We start from the raw sequence: 21288 nt of genomic DNA, 5'->3' as shown, positions 1-21288 counted from the left end.
AGAAAAAATGATAGATTAATTATATAACAATTTAATGACGCTATTGTTAAAAAGTATTTCTCATTAAACGTATTGATAATGTAATAATTTAATTATAATAGCGAATCAAGATATTGCAAATATACTTATTAGAATTTTGCAGTAATGCTTAATTAAACAGAGATTATTTATTATTAATTTATGTGACATGATCAAACAGGCATAAATATACTATAATTGTCGTTAATCTTGTAAATAAGATTTTTATAAAGTAATAGATATCATTGCAACATGATTTTATCTTTTTTTTTATAACAACTGTGTCACAGTAAGATAAACTGATAATAATGCATCCAATTCAAAATTGCATCCATATTCAAAATGTACAAAAGCAAATATTACTATTGTTCTGGAACTTCAATGACTTTTTCTCGATCAAAATACTTCCTGTATCACGTAGTTCGAATACGTAATATATGACGAATGCATTTTCTGTAAAATATTTACATGTCAGATTGCTTATGAAAGTTGCAGTTATTTGTTATTAGTAGTTTTTGCATATACGAGTCTTTATATTCGTTTTTAAACGATAATATACGTGCGTTAAAAGTGTTTAAAAGCACGCAAAATTTGTATGATAGTAATAATGTAAAAATCAATTGTACTTTACTCGAGGAGATAAACCGAATTTTATGTGATATTTTAATCAAGTACTTTCATAATTATCTGGTCCCTACTTCTGTCAGTATTGATTGATAACTGACAATATTACGGAAATTTCTTTTGGAGGTGCTTGTTGTTAAAATATTTATAAAGTTTCATATTGTACTTTTACTTGACTTATAAATGCAATATTTTGTTAAAGTACATTTTTTAAATAAATACATAAACTAATCATTAATCCAATAACGTATACTATGATCCACTTTTAAATATTTAGACAAAATTATATTTCTGGAAATGCAATTTTTATTTTTTTCGTATTAAGTTTATTTTATATTAAGTTCACCCCCCTTTATGATATAAAGAACATCGAGTGAAAGTAACTTATAGATTTCAAGATAGACTTAAGAAGAAACATTTTAAATTATTTACAATTACACTTTTACTCTAACCGCGAAATTATTGTATAAATGTCTATGTAAAAAATTTCTCTTTCAAATGTATTTCCTCTAATAAAAATTTTTACTTTCTATTAAATGTTTACAGTACCTACGTTAGTTTTACAATTCAATGCATCATTGCAATGATGGATATGCGATTGATGAGAAACAAGAAAATTGCACGTAGCGTATCTAATATCGTTCAGCAGTGTTTCCGCGTTCTTTCTTCAGGGATTTCTCCGTTTCGTTCTCGTGCCCGAGCGTTTTCGTAATCAAACTTTCTGCTGACTCCCACATATGTAACGCGACAATTCTTTTGTGCGTTATGCATGCGTCGCATCTTCGCAACATTTTACAGCAACAACTTTAAAATTATTTATTCATTTTGATTAATTATAATTTGTCAATGAAATAGATGTTGCGATGTAAGTTATAATGCATTAAAAGACAACTTCATGTAGATACATATAACGTTTAATTATTATTGGTATATCTCGACGACAATAAAATATTATAACCGCTTTACCATGACTGAAATGTTATATTTGTACGAGAATATTAATTATATTTTATATCAATATATATATATACATATAATACAAATTATTAACTTTGAGATGATTGTTATAATTATTGAAGAATGATTACAAGTGAAAATACTTTTATGATGTTTTTCATAGGTGCCGCTTTTTTGTAAGCATATGTAAATTGCGCAAAGTTTATGCGCTTGTTTTAAAGTCTATTAAGAAATCATTTCCCAAACAAAACAGCAAATCATGATAATATCAAAACGACGTTAAAATAAATTGGAAAATAATTGAAAAATGACTTTTATATATATATATATATATATATATATATATAGTGATCATTTTGGAGTCATTTTGACATAATTTTGGTACTATAATGACTTGTGGTTCTGCTTGGGTTAGTGCATTGTAGTACAATGCGATGCATAAACTAAATATTGTAGTAAAATTTGTAATATAAATCCATAAACAGAACTGTAATTTACAAAATGTTATAAATGTATACATATACAAGCATTCATATGTATGAGTGCGTAAGGTTGTGTTGAATTGTGCGTCAGCGGTAGGCAGGAATTCCGACATTCCTGCGCAGGTGAGTCTGTGGTGCTGATGTGGCACATTGGCCCCGTTCGTTCTTCTCCGAACAACGAGTGCAAGGACCAGCGAAATTATGATTTCAGAGAAGACTCTTCTTGCAAAGTGGAGCATGATAAAATATGATACGTTCAATCGAGTCATCTGTTACCAAGAGAAAAACAAGAACAAAACAGACAGTAAATAATATTGCGTGCCACTTTTAAAGTTCAGCAGTATTATGTTACGTAGTATGAATTCCTCTTTGGCTAGAGTTTATTTTTCAAACAAATCTTACAATTATTAAATTCACATCGTATACACGTAATGGCGTATATAAGTGTAGAGATTTATAGATAAACACTTGAGCGATGTGCATGCTCCTGCCGTTCCCTTTATATATTATTTAATGTTTAATATTACATATCCATATAGCTTTGGTCTCGAGTTTATGGTACACACAATCATTATCTCGTTCGCGTAGATTATCCGTAGCTAGTTTGTTCACATTGTTGTCACGCTATGTCTAATTTGGCAACGCATCGAGGAACAAATTAATTGCAATTGTTCGTCTCCACTTTAATTAGACGTTCAAATTACGAGTCAGACGAGCAATGTTGTTGATGTGTTGTTGGGTGGCAATGAGATGTATGAGCAATTATTGCACATATATTTAATTGCAATTATTGTTCTGGATATAAATAAATACATCCTCACATTTCTTAGCAATTATTTTTATTATTAATATTATTAATTAAGCATGTTATAAACGCTTATCTATCTTGCCAAATAAAATTTTTGCAATATTTACTTATATTGCAGATCACTTTGTTATTCCAAGATTATTCATATTGTGAAGTTTTTTTTCGTATCGATTATAACCTACCTTTAGACTTTGAGCCGCGATGAAATTTATTTATATATACATTGTAAATCCATATATGTGTCTACACAATGTATGTGTGTGATTGGTTTTTTGTATAAAAACAATACACATGGCTGTATATAAAAATAGAATTACATATTTAAACGTGATATAGTGTAACATAGTATTATTATTTCATATGAAAAACTAATCCTATAAACATATATTATGGTCACTTTTTATATTTATATTTCGATTTGCAGCGTATATGTAATCATTCGTAATAACCATGGTACTGTATAATCAATTCAAGATCGAGAACCACACTCCCCACTTCTGATGCTAGAGTAACAAACTCGCTGGCGATCGGGAAGCATAGAATCGTGATTACTAGCTACAGTCAGTAGACAGTTAGCTTGCACACGAAGCGGATTCACATCCAAATGTCGGTCGATCAGGTATTGTTTTATTCTCACGCAAAAAGTATGGATAATTAAAAGGAATTAGTCGGTGAGCACTCACTTTGTAAAATTAAATTTCACAGAATTAAGTAATTCAAGAAATTAAAAATCACTCGAGAAATATTGGCGATTGTAGAACATGATGAAATTACTAAAATCTGTAAATAAAATTATTCCATGTGTGACGAAAACAAACAAAAAGAGAAATAGAATAAAATAGAGAAAAGTCAGAAATTATTTCAATTCTTGATTTCGAAGATTAAGATTCATAAATTCGTAAAATGAGAATTTTCCTGTCGGTTAATTCCTTTTAATTTATGTGGTTTTTTTTTTTTAAACAGATTTTCTTATTAACAAAGAATGGTTGTGTTCAGTGTTATCGTATTGTTCGTTTCAAAATACTTATGTATTCGCGAAGCCGAAAAGGTTTATAAATGAATATATCATCAATGACGATTGCCTATAACGGGGTTTTCTACGGTTGATCCCAGAACCGGTATATACACTCACACATTGCATTACACACTTAAAAACACAGAGTATCCCGGACTTATCAAATCATGTCCGTGTCTCTATTCATTTATATATCTTTTTAAGTTACAAACAAAGTTCATGAAATTTATTCAGCAAAGCTCGATTGAGAAATTTATTTTTAAATTAAAACACTGAAAAAATTCGACTATATTAAGTCAAAAATAAAAGGCGCTTTTGGGGAAATTAAATCCTAGAAATGCGAATCTTATACTTTTCATTTAATTGGATAAATTATAATATAATTTGAGAATTAATTACAGAGATATTTAATATGAAACATTAACAATTTGCTCAGATACAAAGTCTTACTTAATTTTCAATAAAGGAAATTAATTTAAATAGCTATTATCTGTTATAATTAGATATCGGATTTTTTATGCAGATATTTTTTGTAGCAAACATAATATGCAAATTTGCACAAATATACAAATATATACAAATAAATATATATTTTAAAATACTTTTGCAATAAGACAAATTTCTATTTTGTTATTTTTCAATTTGCTTTCTTAAAAAGATATGAAATTGCATAAGAATCCGATGTCTAATTATAATAAGCTATTAAAAAAAAAGCTATCTTAAAAAAAGGAACAAGTTTATGTCATCCGACCCTGGTTTACGTAGCGTGATAAATTTTGTTAGGTGGGGATTTGCGCTTTTAACTTGTGCGAGCATTCGATCGTCGGTCACAAAGTATTTGTAATATCTATCAGTATACATTCGTGCGATTAACTATAAGGATGTCTCTTGACCAGGTATCGCAAATCTTTTCATTTTTTAATGTGACGACTTGTAAAGAATACATTATTAATGCTGCATATTTACATAAAGAACGAAGATTTTATGTTTTATGTATAAAAAATGCAGTCTTCACTCGTAATTTTCGGAAGTTTAAAATCGTAGACTACATAAAAAAATTGACGATGGATTTAATTGAAACGGAAATAAGCCGCGAAAATTGACTGGCGACACAGCATACTAATTTCATTGATTACAAACTGTGACTGTGCACAATACGTAGGTTGCTCTGAAAGTTTCTGTAAAATCGTAACACAAACATATAATTAATTTCGGAAATTGGCTTTGCTCCTCAAAATACTCTCCGTTACAATAAATATACTTTTCCATTCGATAAAACCAATCGTCGAAAATGAATCATCGATTTTCTCCATCTTTCTGAATCATTTTCTTCCCAACACTTCTGTCGCGCTTCATTTTTGTTGGATGCGGCTCATCTAGAAACACTCATACACTCGATTGTTGCTTGCTTTCCAATTGGACCCACCATGATCATATTTTTTTTGAACATTTCTGTGCACCATTTGACACCTATTTTTGGGCCTCCATTAAATTGTGCGGTATCCAACGAGCACACAGTCTTCTGACGCCAAAAGATGATGTAAAATTGTTTTGACTTCTGTCATACCAATGCTTAGGGATGTCTTTATTTCTCTGTAAGTTGTGCGATGGTCTTCCTGCAATAAGTTACGTACAGCATCGACGTTCTCTGGAGTGATCGCCGTAACAGAACGGACTTCATGGAATTCATCACTGAGTGATTTTACTCGACCACGCTTGAAGTTCGCGTACCACTCATAGACAGTCAAAGGCAAAATAGTGCAAGTAGTGCAAAAGATGTGAGCAAATAGTGCAATTCACAGCAATAACTGGCCAATCAAATTTTAGTCCTAAATTATAGTGTAGCGCGATATTCAAATATAACATTGATTGAATCAATGCATGATAAAAGAATAATGTAAATTAATAAAAATTATAGAACATAAAGAATATGTAAATTAATAAAAATTTGTAATAAAAAATAAAATAGTAATAAACAATTAAATTAATTATCAAATACAGTGATATGCAGTTTATTACATAATGCATAATTAGTGTAATATAATATATATAGTTTATGTAGTTTATTACATAATACATACTTATTTATTGTGTAATTACGAATGTTTATTATATTTTTCTTCCTTCTTGCTCCATTAATTGATGATATTAAATTCTTGTTTAAAAAAGAAAACTCTCATTATAAGTTCAGATGCTCGCCATGTATTATTTTAAGATGCTTTAATACCTGTTATATAATATTATTTAACGACATTTCTATATCGAAATAAAAAATATGTTTTTGAATATGTTTTTATTTGATTTTGCCTTTGACGCATCAGCAAACATTAGGTCTATTTTCTGTAGCTGAACTAGTGTACACTTTTAAAAAAAGTGAGATAGGTGTATGTTTGATATTTGTCGAAAGCGAGAAAGAGAGCTCTAGTTTAGTCTAGTGCAGGAACAGAAAACAGACCAATTCATTCGTTCAGTCGTGAGACATATTCAAAGTTGACACTTTCGAAAGAAAATGAGTTTATTATCAGAATATTTTCGCGCGATGGTTAGACACTTATCTACGATTTTAAAAAGTCGCTAACTCCGCTACAATGTGTCGAAAATCTTCGTTCGGCATTTGGCGATGAAGCACCATCTCAAAAGCTGTTTATTAATGGTACGCGAACTTTAAGCGCGGTCGTATTTATATACTACTGATCAACAATTTTAAGTGTATGATGACTTTCGGTCCGTGTAAATTTAAATTTAGTTAATAATAAAGGTCACTTTTGAAAAGAATGCAGTCATTCACTATCCAAAGGTCACTTTCGTAGCATTTTCCGAGCATAATCCATATTTATAAGCTATATTATAATACGCCGCAGAAATATATAGTGACTATCAACACTGTGTTTGATGAACACTCTTTTTTTTTTTACATTTTCTTATGCAATATTATGATATTAATACGTATAAATATAATATTATTTTGAAATATTAAAATTGAAAAAACAATAATTTCATAAAATAAGCATAATACCACACACAGGTTCTTATTCGTGATAAATTATTATAACGTAAATAATTTATTCATATCAATAACATAAAATCCATATAAACGTTTCGGTCAATAATATGACCATCTTCAGTATAAATTTGAAATTATATAAAATGAACAAAAACAACCTACATTAGTCAATTATTCGCTTACATCAACAACAATGCGATCTTATTCTTCTTTTTTCTTTCTTCATAGTTTACGTTATAATAATTTATCACGAATAAGAACCTGTGTGTGGTATTATATTTATTTTATGAAATTATTGTTTTTTTAATAGAACCACATTTTTAAAGAGTTTTATATATTAAAATTGTATTTCTCTTTTTTAGGATTTTGAAACGGCTGCAGAAGCTGTAAAGGCGTTTACGAAGCGTCCTACTGACGAGGAGCTTTTGGAGCTTTATGCTTTGTTCAAGCAAGCTACAGTTGGTGACAATAACACATGTATGTTCTTATTAATATCACAAAATTACACATACAATGATAATATTTAATTTCACATGTTCATACATTATAATCATTAAATTAATTGTACATTTATATTATATTAATTATACATTAATTTTATTAATTATATTTATGTAACTATATTTGTTAAATTATACTTATTTTACTGTTAAATCACACAAAACTAATTATTTATATACTTATTCTGCTGCTTTACCGTAAAATAAATAATTTAAATGATAAAATATATATAGCTGTTATATAACATTATAACTATAAAATAAATGATTAATATTATATTGACAATATATATTGTATAATATTTTAGCCAAACCTGGTATGCTGGATTTAAAAGGGAAAGCCAAATGGGAAGCTTGGAACAAGAAGAACGGCACTTCGCAAGAAACAGCGAAACGAGCCTACATTGATTATGCAAATCAACTAATTAAAAAATATAAATAATTGTATCTACCATCACTGGTAGTTACGTTCCTGTTGTAGTCATGAATAAAAAAAAATATATTTTAATAATTTCTCAACTATTAATACTTCAATTGTTACTTATTATAAATTAAATGTTTTGCGATTTTTCACTACGATTTTGTTACGTGAGTGTTTGATCTTTTCCTGATACTACGATATTATATCGTTCATAGTCAAACAGAAAACCAGATAAAATATGTTGTATCGCATATATACGTATGACACGCAATTCTTATCAATAAATTACCACGCGATACAACGTTCTCCAATTGCGTCGTAATGCAGGGCCTTCTTCGTAAACTTCGAGGCCCCTACTCTTCGATTAATGTCATATGTCCAGCCAAATTTTCTTTGATTTCGTTCAAGTGTTTTTTTCTAATATCTTATGAGGAAGATGCTTGCCGCTTTGGATACTTGTCAATTTTTTATACGAGTACCTATTCCAATTCTCTAAGAAGACAATAACTGTAATAAATAGCACAGACAACGGGCAAAAACAAAAATAAAAATAACCTGCGTTCTTTTGCTTTTTTAATGACGCGACGCTCTTTCAGCAGTAGTATCTTAATTCCTTTCAAGATCATCGGTAGTCGAATGAGGCGTTATATTTATAGAATTTTTGAAAGATAACCGTCGATTTTCTCTATCTGCAATTTTAGCAACTTTCGGTCCATCTTATGTGCCTTGCGTAATGAAATACTTGGATAATTACATTTATTTCATGTCCGTTTTTGATTAAGAAAAATTCAATACTTTTTTAATGCATTTGTCGTATACTTTTTCCTTTTTTAAGAAGATTTTTTTAAAAGTAGAACTATGCAAAAAACGTTTTTACATATATTATTTCAAAAAATAAATAGTAATAAACATTTATCATAAATATTCTGTACCGTATGAGAATATGCAAACTTCTCATTAAAGAGTCAAGTAAAATAAGATTTATTGTTTTCACAGATAAATAACGTTTACAATATATTGTCAATATATTTTATGTTTTATTTCCAGAGACCTTTCTGATATCGGGATTTTAATATTAAACACTCTTTTTTCAAATTTATTCATTTATTAATACAATATAGAAACGTATAAAATTCCTATAAATTACTGGAGTGAAAGTTTGAAATGGTGAAAAATGTAAAAAAAAAATGATAGAAGCAAAGCATGACAAAATTATCCTTAAACAATCTCAACTTTTTGATTTCTTAGATATTATATTGTTTGAAATCTATTATTTGGATTCTAATACAGGGTACTCGTATATTAAACCGCCAAACCTAAAGTATAGAATCTTAAAGCAACAACATTTTATACAAAATCGAGATATTTCAACTCATATATTAAGTTTGACAGTTTAAGCCGAGAACACATACTATATAAGTAAAACAAGTAATTTTGTAAGAAATAGAGCACAAACAATATAATAAATATAAAATGTTTTTACTTTACTTAAATTATTTATTACATATCTGTATTGTATAAAAATTAAACATCTAATATGTAATATAATAAGCATTTAAATATCATATAATTATTAAATTGTTAATATGTATATATATTATACACACACATATACATATATATATATATGTGTGTGTGTGTGTGTGTATGTATACATAAGTGCATATAATTATTTCTTTCAATTTTTTAAATATAAAATTCATAGAATTTACATGTACTATATTTTTTCTCATCGTTATCAATTTCATAAAGAGATGTTGATATGTGTGAAACTATTATTTTACATTAATAATATTTGGAAGATTTTGATTTTCTGTGGAAATTAAGCAAAGTTTTATTAGAAAACGTAGATCATAGTAAAGTATATATAGCAATTATATTATAGCAAAAAGTATAAATTTAGTAATTAAAATGATTAAAATTATTGCTATATCTTATACATCAATGTGATATTCTAAAATATAAAATAGGGACAAATTATAATACTTTTTATATTTTACAATTGCGTCAAATCATAATGGATACCTTCCAAGCATTATAAATGTAATACTCGTACTCTTTATTATTTTAAAAATTTATTGAATTTTCCGATAAGTCATAATAAATTAAAATAATCCAGGACATTATTATAGTATTTTAATTTATTATGTAATATGGGAAAAGACAGCGTTTTTGTCATTATTGGTTGACAATTTCTTTTGTCGAATATGACTGTGCCACATACCATATAGGAAATATACGCCCAAGCCTGTAGTAACACATTAAAACAATCAATTATTACATATTAATGCATACATTTATATTCATCTTATAATACACTTACCAATTGCCATCCATACGGAGAATCGTATCCACGTGTCTTTATCCAACGTCATCATAAGATAAATATTAATAAGAATACTGAATCCCGGCAAAAACGGTACAAACGGCACCTGACAAAAACATTTAATAGAAAAACAAGAACTATTTCATAAATTATTGTTTTCTAACATGCCATTAATTCGCAATGTTATTATTCATTTTTCTTATTCATTTTGCCATAGTTTTTTTACAAAGAAAATATTCATAATCAAAATAAAAAATAGAATAAAAATTAACAATTCAATGAGAAATGAAAATCTTAGAGGTACCCTTACATAAGAAACAAAACTACCTAATTAATATATCTAAATTTTAATGAAATTTGTGCTAATGAAAGTAGTCTCAAAATAAAGAGTAATATTACCAATTCTATTGATAATCGTCAATGCTAAGAAACAATATTAAAAAATAACATGAAATGTTAATAGTACCTATCAGATTGCAACCCATATGGCTTAGATACAATCTGTCGCGTTAACGATTGCTGATAAAAGTGGCATTATTCTTTTCATTTTAAGGATATTTTTATAGCAAAGTTTCATCAAACTCGTTGAGTATTGATTGGATAGTATCCCACTCGTGTGAAGCTAGCCCTTCAATATTAAAAAATCGATTTTTTTTCTTCATGCATTCGTTTGCTCATCGTTTGCTCATGAATGCTCAGTTGGAATTTTCGTTAGCTCATCCGTGAGCAAACGATGAGCAAACGAATGCATGAAGAAAAAAATCGACTTCTTAATATTGGGGGCCAGCTTCACACGGGTTAGTATCCCTTAGCAATATTAATATAGTATGCTCAAAGGGATGCTGGTCCAAGACGATCGAATAGAATCATTATTTTATCGACTTACATGTGATTTACAATACACTCACGACACATCGATACGTCATTATACGTGTTATTATATCATATGTACGAAGCACACATTGATGATTTCAAAATCCCCTTAATGTATTATGGTATTCAATAATAATAGCAATAAATAAAATCTAATGTTCCTATATTAATGTCGCGAATTAAGAATTAACAAGACAATACTAACAAAGAAATTGTAACAATAAAAACATATATACCGAAAATGCGAGTTTCTTGTCAGAGACTGGTTGGAAATAAATAAAACTGAGGGTGATCACGAGTGCCATAACTAAAATTACAAGTGGCACTATGAAAGTGACTTTTCCTGCGATGATTTCTGTCATATGTATCGATAATAATGCGGCAGTACAGATACAAAGAAGAACTGCAAAAAGTTTAATAATTTATGAGACATGTGAGATCACGAGATGATCAGCGTTCATTAAAATAATAATAAGTCTTACCATAACAGCATACTAGAACAGTAACAATCTGCGCTGTGAGTTTTGTAGAATGATTCAATTTGTTTGCACTTATCAATTGTTTTGCGATAAATGCGAAAGTCCGTGGATTATGGTCGCCTTTCTTCTTGTATGCTTCGCTTTCCTCGTATCTACAAAAAATATATTTGTTATCAACAAAAACGATTTTATCGTCGATATTAATCTGTTCAATAATTTTAATCTCATTATCAATCCAACTAAATTTATTGACGTATTTTCAACTTCAATTCTAAAAAAAATCAATTTAACTACAACCATATTTAAACAAAATTAATTAATTTTGTAACACTTGAGCCTAACGGAATCAGACGAATACGTAAAGATACTCCTGTTTTCATACATTTTATTGCACAATTTCCTCACCTACAAAAAACAGGAGAATCAATTTATTCAAAACAATTTGTACCACATCATGTCGCTTAGACCGTAAGATTATCATCTCTATGACTTTGTAACATCTTTAAGAAGTTGAGGAAGGACCCGTGAGTTCCGAAACGTTCGATATCATTATATTATTTTTTTTATATTATATTCTTTATATATTTTTATATTTATGCTGTACTAACATTGTAAACTTTAAATTTATTTTATAAAAACATCTTATTACTGCTCAATTTAGATTGAATTTCTTTATACTTTGCATTGCAAAAAAAATGAGCGGAATCTAATTAAAATTAATTAAGTTATAAATTCAAATTTACCGTAGAATAAGTACGCAAGATGCAACAATTGAATATGTAAGAAGCGTGCAGATACTCATCATTTTCACTAGTGGATCGAGTTCAAATATCGTTGCTAGAATGCCTGTAAATGTCATTAAATGATTATATAATTAGTTATGCGATAAAATAGTCTCACGTATAAATTAAATAATTGTTTGAAATAATTATTATTACAAACCTGTAAGTAGCCCAGCGGAAAGCGTACCCATAATAGGAGTTTGGAATCGAGAATTTATATTGCCCATCCATTTGAAGACCAGTCCATCAGAAGCCATGGCGTAAATCACTCGCGGCAGCGGAAACATCGAACCTAACAGACTAAAATAATTAGTCAATAACAGAAAAAATATGTATTTATTATATTATTTTAATAAGAGACCCTTTAATTAGATAAATTATAATTCTACTAAATTAATGAAATACGAAAAAATGTTTATAAATTAAAACAATTTTTTTAATCGAATAAATTAAAAAAAGAATTACATCTACATCAAATCCATCTGTAAGATCAGTATGCGAAAATTATTTACTAATTTATTTTTTATTAAAAAATCTATTTTTCTTTTAAATTAATACAATTGTAAACGATATTACCTAGCGCATAGTCCGCTAATCGCTCCGATTGTCACGAACCATTTGGCCCATTCCCATCCTATAACATTAAACATATGCGGGAATGGCGCCTCGGAATCTTGTTTGTAGTACGGTAGCACGGTAGTGAGCACTACGGAAACACCGAAGTATGCAAGGAAGACGATCGTTAGTGAGGCGACGATTGCAATAGGAATGGACCGTTGCGGATTCTTAGCTTCTTCTCCCGTGGTGGCCACGCAATCAAAACCGATGAATCCATAGAAACATGCAGCTGCGCCTGTTATAACGCCTGATATACCGTAAGGCATAAATCCTCCGTTTCCGAATTGGCAGTCTGTGTCGGTGCAACTGGGTTCCGTTTTCCAGTTATTAATGTCAGCTGTAAATCGTTGCAAATTTTATGTTGCATTTGTATAATATGCACCCACATATATAAAAGACATATATAAATATATATTTATATGCATACGAAATGAATTTTGGCAGAAATACTCTAAATGGCGTCAAATAATTGCCCTTAAATCGATTTTCGCCTTCAAAAATGTTTAAGCAAAGTTATATACCACCTATGCATTACCGTTACATAGATCGCTATAAATCACTTTCAAGAGATTGATATATTAACCCTCCAAGATCTACCCCACTTTTGTGCACTCATAGAGGGGAGAAGAGTGGTGTGATAATTTTGCGTAGAAATCGTGTACTCCTCAAGTAGGAAATAGGTAAAATAAAAGTCGCTTCGCGTATGGAAGTTGTACACTCTTTAAACAGAGGAGGGGGGAGAGTAAAAATCGCCTCGTGTGGAAGTCGTGCGCCCTTTTGCAAAAAGGAGGGGAAAAAAGATTTAAAGGAATAATGTCTTATTTCTACGTTATAAAGTGTATACGTTGGTTCCTCCCCCCCCCCCCCTTACAGGAGGCTGTACTATCGTAAAATTTGGCAATTATATGCCATTCAATAAAGCAAAGTATGTTTTCTGAATTGCGGAACGATGATTTTTAACGATAATAAAGTTACAACTAATCGAAATGCTTCTCTTATTTGATCCATTAATCTAGTGTAACAAAAAAGTTTAGTAATATTTTAAAAAAATAATTTTGTAGGAAAAAACTTAAGCTTTTATATTAGAAAGTTGGAAACAAAATTTTTTGTAAAGCCGTTTGAGATTTGACGTTTGTAGCAAATTTTCGTTTCGACCGTATAAATATTATCTTAATTCATAAATTTGTAAATAATTTTTTTACTCATGTTTATAATATATTATTATCAATAGTATTATAATTAACATAAATTAATAATATAAATTACATAATTTGCAGTAAAAAGAGTTACAAATTACATTATTAAAAGAGATTATATAAGATTTGAAAGAGCTTACAAATAATTAACAAGCTGATTATTAATTCGACGTAAAACACAAAACGGAATCATATTGAAAGGGTATTTACCTTTCAAAGAACCAGCAATTATGACGAAAAGTACAACAGACAGATTCACTAAAGTGAATATATTATTCACCATCGAAGATTCCTTGGCTCCGAAAGCAAGAGCGGCTGAAAAGGGAATTATAGACTGCTTTCGATGTTTTCATTACTATCAAGCAATTGTGTAACAAATTAATGAATTAATATTGTAGAATTTGTGCATATTTATGTTACGAGAAAAGATATGTGTTTCACATAATTCTATCAGGACTATTTTATTTACCAAAAACATACGAGATTGATTAGATTAATTGAAAAAAAAAAATTTTTTTTTATCACCTGAGAAAATCAAAGTGACGCCAAGCGCAAAAAAATCCGGATATGACGATAAACTGTCAACATTGATAGGCATCACCGATTCGAAGGAGTTTCTCATGCTGTCATTGAAGAGTACGTCGACATACGTGCTGAGAGCACGTACCACACTAGCCGAGCCAATCACATACTCCAAAATCAAGGTCCAGCCCATAAGAAATGCCACAAACTCGCCTATTGTCACGTAGCTGTAAATATACGCTGATCCTGCGCGAGGTACTCGTGCGCCGAATTCGGCGTAACAGAGACCTAAAAAGACATCACAAGATTTAGAAATATTACTGCGAAAATATATGCTCCTTCGCATGTTATATAAAAAATATATATTAAAATAAAATCATCGAAAAATCAATAGCTATCGACATATTTTTTACATTTATTTTTCAATATATATTTATATCTTAAAATAAAATATAAAATATCTCATAAATTATTTAGTTTTGATAACTCTACTCTATCTTTATATACAGAGTAATTAAAAGAATTATATTATGTAAAGCAATAATAAAAAATGGTAATAACCTTTATGTAAAATTTAAAAAAAATTACGTTTTTCAAAAATTGATTTTATCATTGTTCTTCCAAATCATACAACTTTTGAAATATTTTTGACTGTCGGGCTCAGTTTTTGAAAAAATCTTGTTTTAGATGCTCCTTTCTGTACATCTGCAATCGTCCTTTTGCCAAAATAAATAAATATTTTTTCTCTATTTATCATAATTTTGTTAATTTTACAGACTTTTTATGTGCATAATTATCGTCCGTTCGAACGTACGAAGTTATAAACTCAGGATTATGATTATAGCTATAAATAGCTATAATCTCTTTAGAAAATCTATTAGTATGAATAAAAAATTTATCATATCTAGCTACTATAAAATTGAAGACAGAATAACAAAATAATTTCAGAGAAATTTTTTATAAATGATAAATGTAAGCATTAACAATCTTATTGTAGTTTTTACTAATTATTAATTTAACGCGGATCAGCAAGTTCTATTTTATATATAATACATATACCATATACTAAAATTGATTTTAATAAAAATAATCAAAAAATACCGCTTCAATAAACAAGTATGTTTACAATGTTTGTGAGGCATCTATTAATCATCTCAGTTCACTCAGCTCAGTTATCATTATAAATCATTATTTGTCATATACAGAAAACGATTAACCGTAAACATTGTCTTAACTTTATCTTCATATCGATTTCTTTTCTAGGTATCATAAAATCAGGTAATGAAATTCTCGAATGAAATAAATATATCTCGTTTTTCACGCCTCGAAGCAACGCCTCGAACAATTTTGTTATCGTAAACTGCACAGTTTGCGTATCTATGTCGCCATGACTAAGATCTGCTCGAGTAACAGCAAGATTAAAAGACTGGAAGATATACAGACCACACGTCTATTATTTGACTCAATATTTAATTTCTAGTTTCTTATACGTTTCGTTGTCAAATTTAAGAATTAAATTTTTTGAAAATGTATTCAAAATTATGTTTTAATCAAATATTTCATAATACGAGAAAGAAATCGATAATATTTTTCCGAATGGTCCTCTTTATCGATATGATACACGTACCTGCGAACATTGATGCTATTGCGGCGATGGCGAATGAAACGACCACTGCAGGGCCAGCATGTGTTTTTGCGACAGATCCTGCCAAAATGTATGCACCTACTCCCAGAGTAGAGCCAATTCCTAAAGCTGTGAGATCAAGAGTTGACAAGACTTTCGCCAAGGTACTTTCTTCAGTGATGTCTATCACTTTTCTGCGACTAAATGCCTTGTATAAATCACGTAATTTCCACTTCATTTTATACAACTAAACAAAAATATATACACACAATTAGTAATTTAAATGAACCAAAGTACTCTTGAAATTAATAGAAAATTTTGGGAATATCATAATTAATTTTTCAGCAAACTCAAGATTTAAAAAAATACCAAGTTAAAATTATTTCGTATCGATGTACACTGATGTTTATTGATTACCTTCTTAATAAAATATAAACTAATTCAGTAAATAAAAAAATTATTTTTTATAGTTTATTTATATCGTTCCAAATACGTCTTCTGGTTAGCACCAATGCTTCTCCAAATACGACTAGTAAAATTGAAGTACCTACACGTGGTCGGCGCAATTTGCGAAATAATAGACCACTTACCACGATAAGTTTTGTCAAAGCGAAATCCATTTTTACGAAGAAGTACAAGAACGTTAAAAACAAATTCTATGAACTATTCGTTGAACAGTCAGCGCGCGACTAAGAAGACGTAATTAAAATGCCTATATATAAATCACGCGACGATGTGCGATGTGCCGCTTCTTCTTCGACGCTTCTTCTCATTTAATTGGCCGAATTGTCTCGCCGATTCGTAGAAGGGCATTTATACAAGTAATTTCCTATCTATATTTATTACGGTTAACCATCAACACTTCAATACGAATATCAACGTCGCCATCTCATCCTTCAGTTGTCTTAAATGTTTCCAAGAAGGTAATTAAAGTTTTTCATCTCGATTCGATTCATTTCTATATTTAATTTTTGGCTACTATTAGATTTCATCATTGATCATTTCATATAATTGCACTTTTTGTGGAATCTCTGTCAGATTGTAATTAAAAATAAACCAATCGCATGTTACCGTTACGCATAATTATGTATTAAAGATGTATTAATTATGCATAATCACGTGTGATTGAATTTTTTTAAATTAAAATCTGATAGGTTCTAAAAATACGATGATATGAAGCGATCATACCGACCAAAAATTAAATATACGAATAACTTGGATCGAGATTAAGGAACTCTAATTTCCTTTCAACAGAACCTAATCGAAGTATATATTAATTATTTATTAATCCTATCATTATAGTGGAATTAGTTAGCACTTTGCTGTCGCGATACGGGATAATGAATCGCAAGTGTATAAACTAGAAGAAAACAAATAAATTAACATTATTGTTATATCGAAAAAAAAAATGATGTTATATAATATATATACTGTTAACAATATTATTTTAATTAAAACTATAATCTTATCAATTCAATAATTATATTAATGTGACATAAATAAAATTTTATTAAAACCAGAGTATGACACTTATTTGTTTTATTTGTGTTATTAATAAAATTATTTTCGATAAAATAATGCTGTTGGTATAACCTTTTTTCAATGTACGTATTCATGATAAATAAGGAATTCTTATTCGTCAGCGAACATATTATTTTGTTTATGTGCGATATTTATCAGTTGTACGTATACATATATACATATATATGTAGTAGGTTCGTACGTAGCGGTAGCTTCAATGGAAGACCATTATATGGTTGTCAGTATGTTAATTGTTTGATACAGAAAGCACAATCTATCGTATCTACTGTGTACGTAATAAACGACAAGCTTCACCTTTTCGTAATACGTTATTGATACATAATCTTTAAGTTATCATAGATATAAATATTCGTGCTAAATACGTAGAAAACAGTGATACTTGCTATAAAACTTCGTACAATGGACTTTATGCTGGACTAAATAATACTTTATTGTTACGTTACTTTTTTGTTTTTAAAGTATCACGCTCGGATGTATTGCATGATCGATTTATGTATCATATGCACATCGATTTATGTATCTGTCCCTGATCTTTGTGATTTAAAATTGGGATAACTTTACTATTACTATAAAATATATTATTTATATAGCAAAAAATTGCAAAGTTTTTGTTTACAATTAAAAAGATATTTTATTATATTTTATTATAAAAATGATTAATGGATATACTTCTTGTCTAATTGTAAGTTTCTCTTACAAGTATTTATGAAGAACGATTCAATTATTCCTTAGTTAAATTTAAATTAAGAATTGAATTAATATTTAGGTATAAGTCCTTTACAATTGTTGTAAAATTAATCTCGAATGAATTAAATATATACAAAATTAACTTATAAAATAAATTAAATTACTTTAACTTAACATTTTTATTTATATAAATGAATAAAATCGCGAATAGTAATATATGTATATGATAATAGTTGTATATGAGACAACGTTGCTTGTTTAAATCGTGAATGCAAAAAATGGCAACGAATTTTATTGTAAATACACATAACGTTTGATACACCCGAAATTTGTCATCACAAACAATTTAATATAAACGTTTTTCAAGAATTAGCACAATCATGTTTTTTGATACGTAACACACAGTTCTTTTAGTAGATAAACTTACAGTAAGTACGACGTGTATCTTGGTCGGAGACTACTGAATTTTATCAGATGTACGCACGACTGTTTCGGCGCAGTTACTGTGCAATCATACCTGAGCGATACTGTCAGTTATATTGCATACGATCTTGAAATTGTTTTTACGAATGTAACTATTCTCTTTACTCTGCTTATCGCTGAACAAGATACCGATTATTCTCTACGCACGTGTGATAATACGATTGTAAAGAAGATATGTCGATATCCCCGAACATTTCCCTCGAAGTATTTCTGCAAGCTTGGAAAAAAAGGTTTAATAACAAATGCAATTTAAATACATTTAACCTATTCTATTTTTGCAAATATTCGCATATTTCCATAAAATTGTAATTTTCCTTCAAAATTCAATTGTAAGTTGTAAATATAATTTTATTGTAAAATGGACGGACTATATATATAATATGTATATGAAACAAATAAAAATATCTATAAAAAATACATAAATCATACATACATACACACACATACATATATATATATATATATATATAAATATAATTCATAACAGAATATTATTTGAAGTGGACGGATATATGTTGTATAATACAGTTTTATATACATTATACAAATTTAAAATTGCAATAAAAATTTCTGAAATGATTAAATGATAGTATATCGTGCAAATATCTTCATGTACATATATGATACGTATATATATCTTCATACATAGTTAGTAATCATAACATTAGTAGTGCATAAGTTACTAATGCAATATTCCGAGACATCTTGTATCTCGGTAGCTTTGTAAAATATATAAGATCAATTTAAAATATAATGCATTCATACATCTAAAAAAATTGTAAACTTGCGTGTACAATTGTAAAATTATCTTGCATTAATTATTACATTTAAAAAGGCATTTTTATGTATTCAGTCTGCAATGAGATTGATCGATCAATTTATCAGCTGACTAAAATGTTAGCTAATCACATTTCTACAGAACTTCTGTCATTGAAATCTTGATGCACCCAACAAGGAAATTAAGACTGTTATGGCAAGTATTCCACTATGTACTTTCCTTTTATTTTCACCAGACTGAAATAAAAAATTAAGTACTTACATTGTATTTTTTTCGAATTAACAATCAAAAATTTTATACTTACAATAACATAGTAGTTGCACCTATCGCCTCCACAACAAGAAGAACACTTCCAGTCCTGATACCAGATATGAGTACAATCAGGCATATTATCGCGCTGCAATTTCTCACAATCTTTTTTGGAGGCACATCTTTTAGAAACATAAAATTGTTTCTTAGCCCCCTGGGACCAGTATGGTGTACCTGTAATCATCAGACTCATTAACTTTGTTCTTTCTATATAAACTTCTCGCATTCATATTTCTTGCTTTTCTCTTCGTTGAAGGAAAGAAAAGATAAAACGTGCAAAAAATTTGGCTAAAAAGAACAGACCTAAGAATAATAGGTTTGTTCTTTTTAGCTGAACTTTTTGCACAGTTCATCTCTTCTCTTTTCACTCCAATGGAGAAAAGAAGAAGAATGAAGTGCAAGTTCGGCTAAAAAGAATTATTATATGTGCACTGCTTTATCATTGAGGTATCCAATCAAATAAATATAATTCTTTAACTAGGTTATCTTTTTTCAATTAAAGTATCACACTTTCATAATTGAAACAAAGTGCTCAGGCTTTCTCCCATCTAAGAGATATCGATATCAAAGTATTTAATTAAATATGTTCTTATCATCTTTAGTAAAGAACGATTAAATGATAGCGATTGATTTATAAATTGGAAAACTGATAATATACGGTCGAGGCATAAACGACGCCGTACATAACCTCAAAAACATGAGAGAACGCGAGGTGGAGAAATGCGTTCACTTACTGCCCCATTTAATCTCCGTAAGGCAAATATCGTGTCCCGGTTCGCAGGTTCTGATGGTGTTCAGGCATTTATCTCGATTGCCCTCCTGATCCGTACAAACGTAACACTCCAGGGCGTGGCCTACGGCACAAAAATATCGTTCGAAGAAACGAAGGGAGGGCGATTTTGGGATTTCGATCACTTACCGAGCGACACGCAGGTGATAATGATTAGCGTGAAATGCCACTTCGTAAAATTCGGCATCTCGGGAGAGATAGCGCGGGCACGACTTATCGCGGGACAGCAATCGAGACGCGACGCGAGCCACTTTAACAACCACTTTAAGCGCAGCTGATGAGTCGGTGCATCAACGACGTATCGTAGAAGGGTCAGCAAAGGAAGCCTCACAGGACTTCAGGAGGCCTTCAAACTTGAAACGTCGCGCTGATTCAATAGCGGATTATTAATTGTTAACAAGTAATTAAACGTAATTTAGTATCATTAATATTTTTGTAAACCAACGCTTG

The 21288-nt window shown here is 29.4% G+C and overlaps 2 protein-coding genes across 3 annotated transcripts; one reads left to right on the top strand and one right to left on the bottom strand.

Annotated features, from left to right (window-relative positions):
• Nucleotides 1-3435: 3435 nt before the first annotated feature.
• On the top strand, nt 3436-7903 carry LOC108781590 (acyl-CoA-binding protein homolog). Of its 2 annotated transcripts, none has more exons than XM_018549606.1 (3): nt 3436-3508; nt 7271-7385; nt 7717-7891. In XM_018549606.1, the coding sequence occupies exons 1-3, from the start codon at nt 3494-3496 to the stop codon at nt 7848-7850; spliced, it is 264 nt and encodes an 87-aa protein (XP_018405108.1). In that variant the 5' UTR covers nt 3436-3493; the 3' UTR covers nt 7851-7891. The 2 variants fall into 2 exon arrangements, with proteins under 2 accessions (XP_018405108.1, XP_018405112.1); XM_018549610.1 differs by lacking the exon at nt 3436-3508 and adding an exon at nt 4717-4800 and having other exon boundaries at nt 7717-7903.
• A 2047-nt stretch (nt 7904-9950) lies between these two features.
• LOC108781396 (high affinity cationic amino acid transporter 1) lies at nt 9951-21086 on the bottom strand. The gene is made up of 13 exons (XM_018549351.1): nt 20968-21086; nt 20783-20902; nt 20044-20222; nt 16253-16496; nt 14629-14913; nt 14314-14418; nt 12866-13244; nt 12450-12589; nt 12251-12353; nt 11511-11659; nt 11265-11431; nt 10153-10261; nt 9951-10077 (listed from the first exon to the last, which is right to left on the bottom strand). Exons 1-13 carry the CDS (start codon nt 21023-21025, stop codon nt 9974-9976), a joined length of 2142 nt encoding a protein of 713 aa, XP_018404853.1. The 5' UTR covers nt 21026-21086; the 3' UTR covers nt 9951-9973.
• Between the last annotated feature and the right edge of the window lie 202 nt (nt 21087-21288).

The sequence above is a fragment of the Cyphomyrmex costatus genome, unplaced genomic scaffold (genome assembly GCF_001594065.2).
Source record: "Cyphomyrmex costatus isolate MS0001 unplaced genomic scaffold, Ccosl1.0 scaffold123, whole genome shotgun sequence".
In the NCBI taxonomy this organism is placed as follows: domain Eukaryota; kingdom Metazoa; phylum Arthropoda; class Insecta; order Hymenoptera; family Formicidae; genus Cyphomyrmex; species Cyphomyrmex costatus.
Note: the sequence above shows the minus strand (reverse complement) of the source record. Positions and strands in the feature narration are given on the sequence as shown.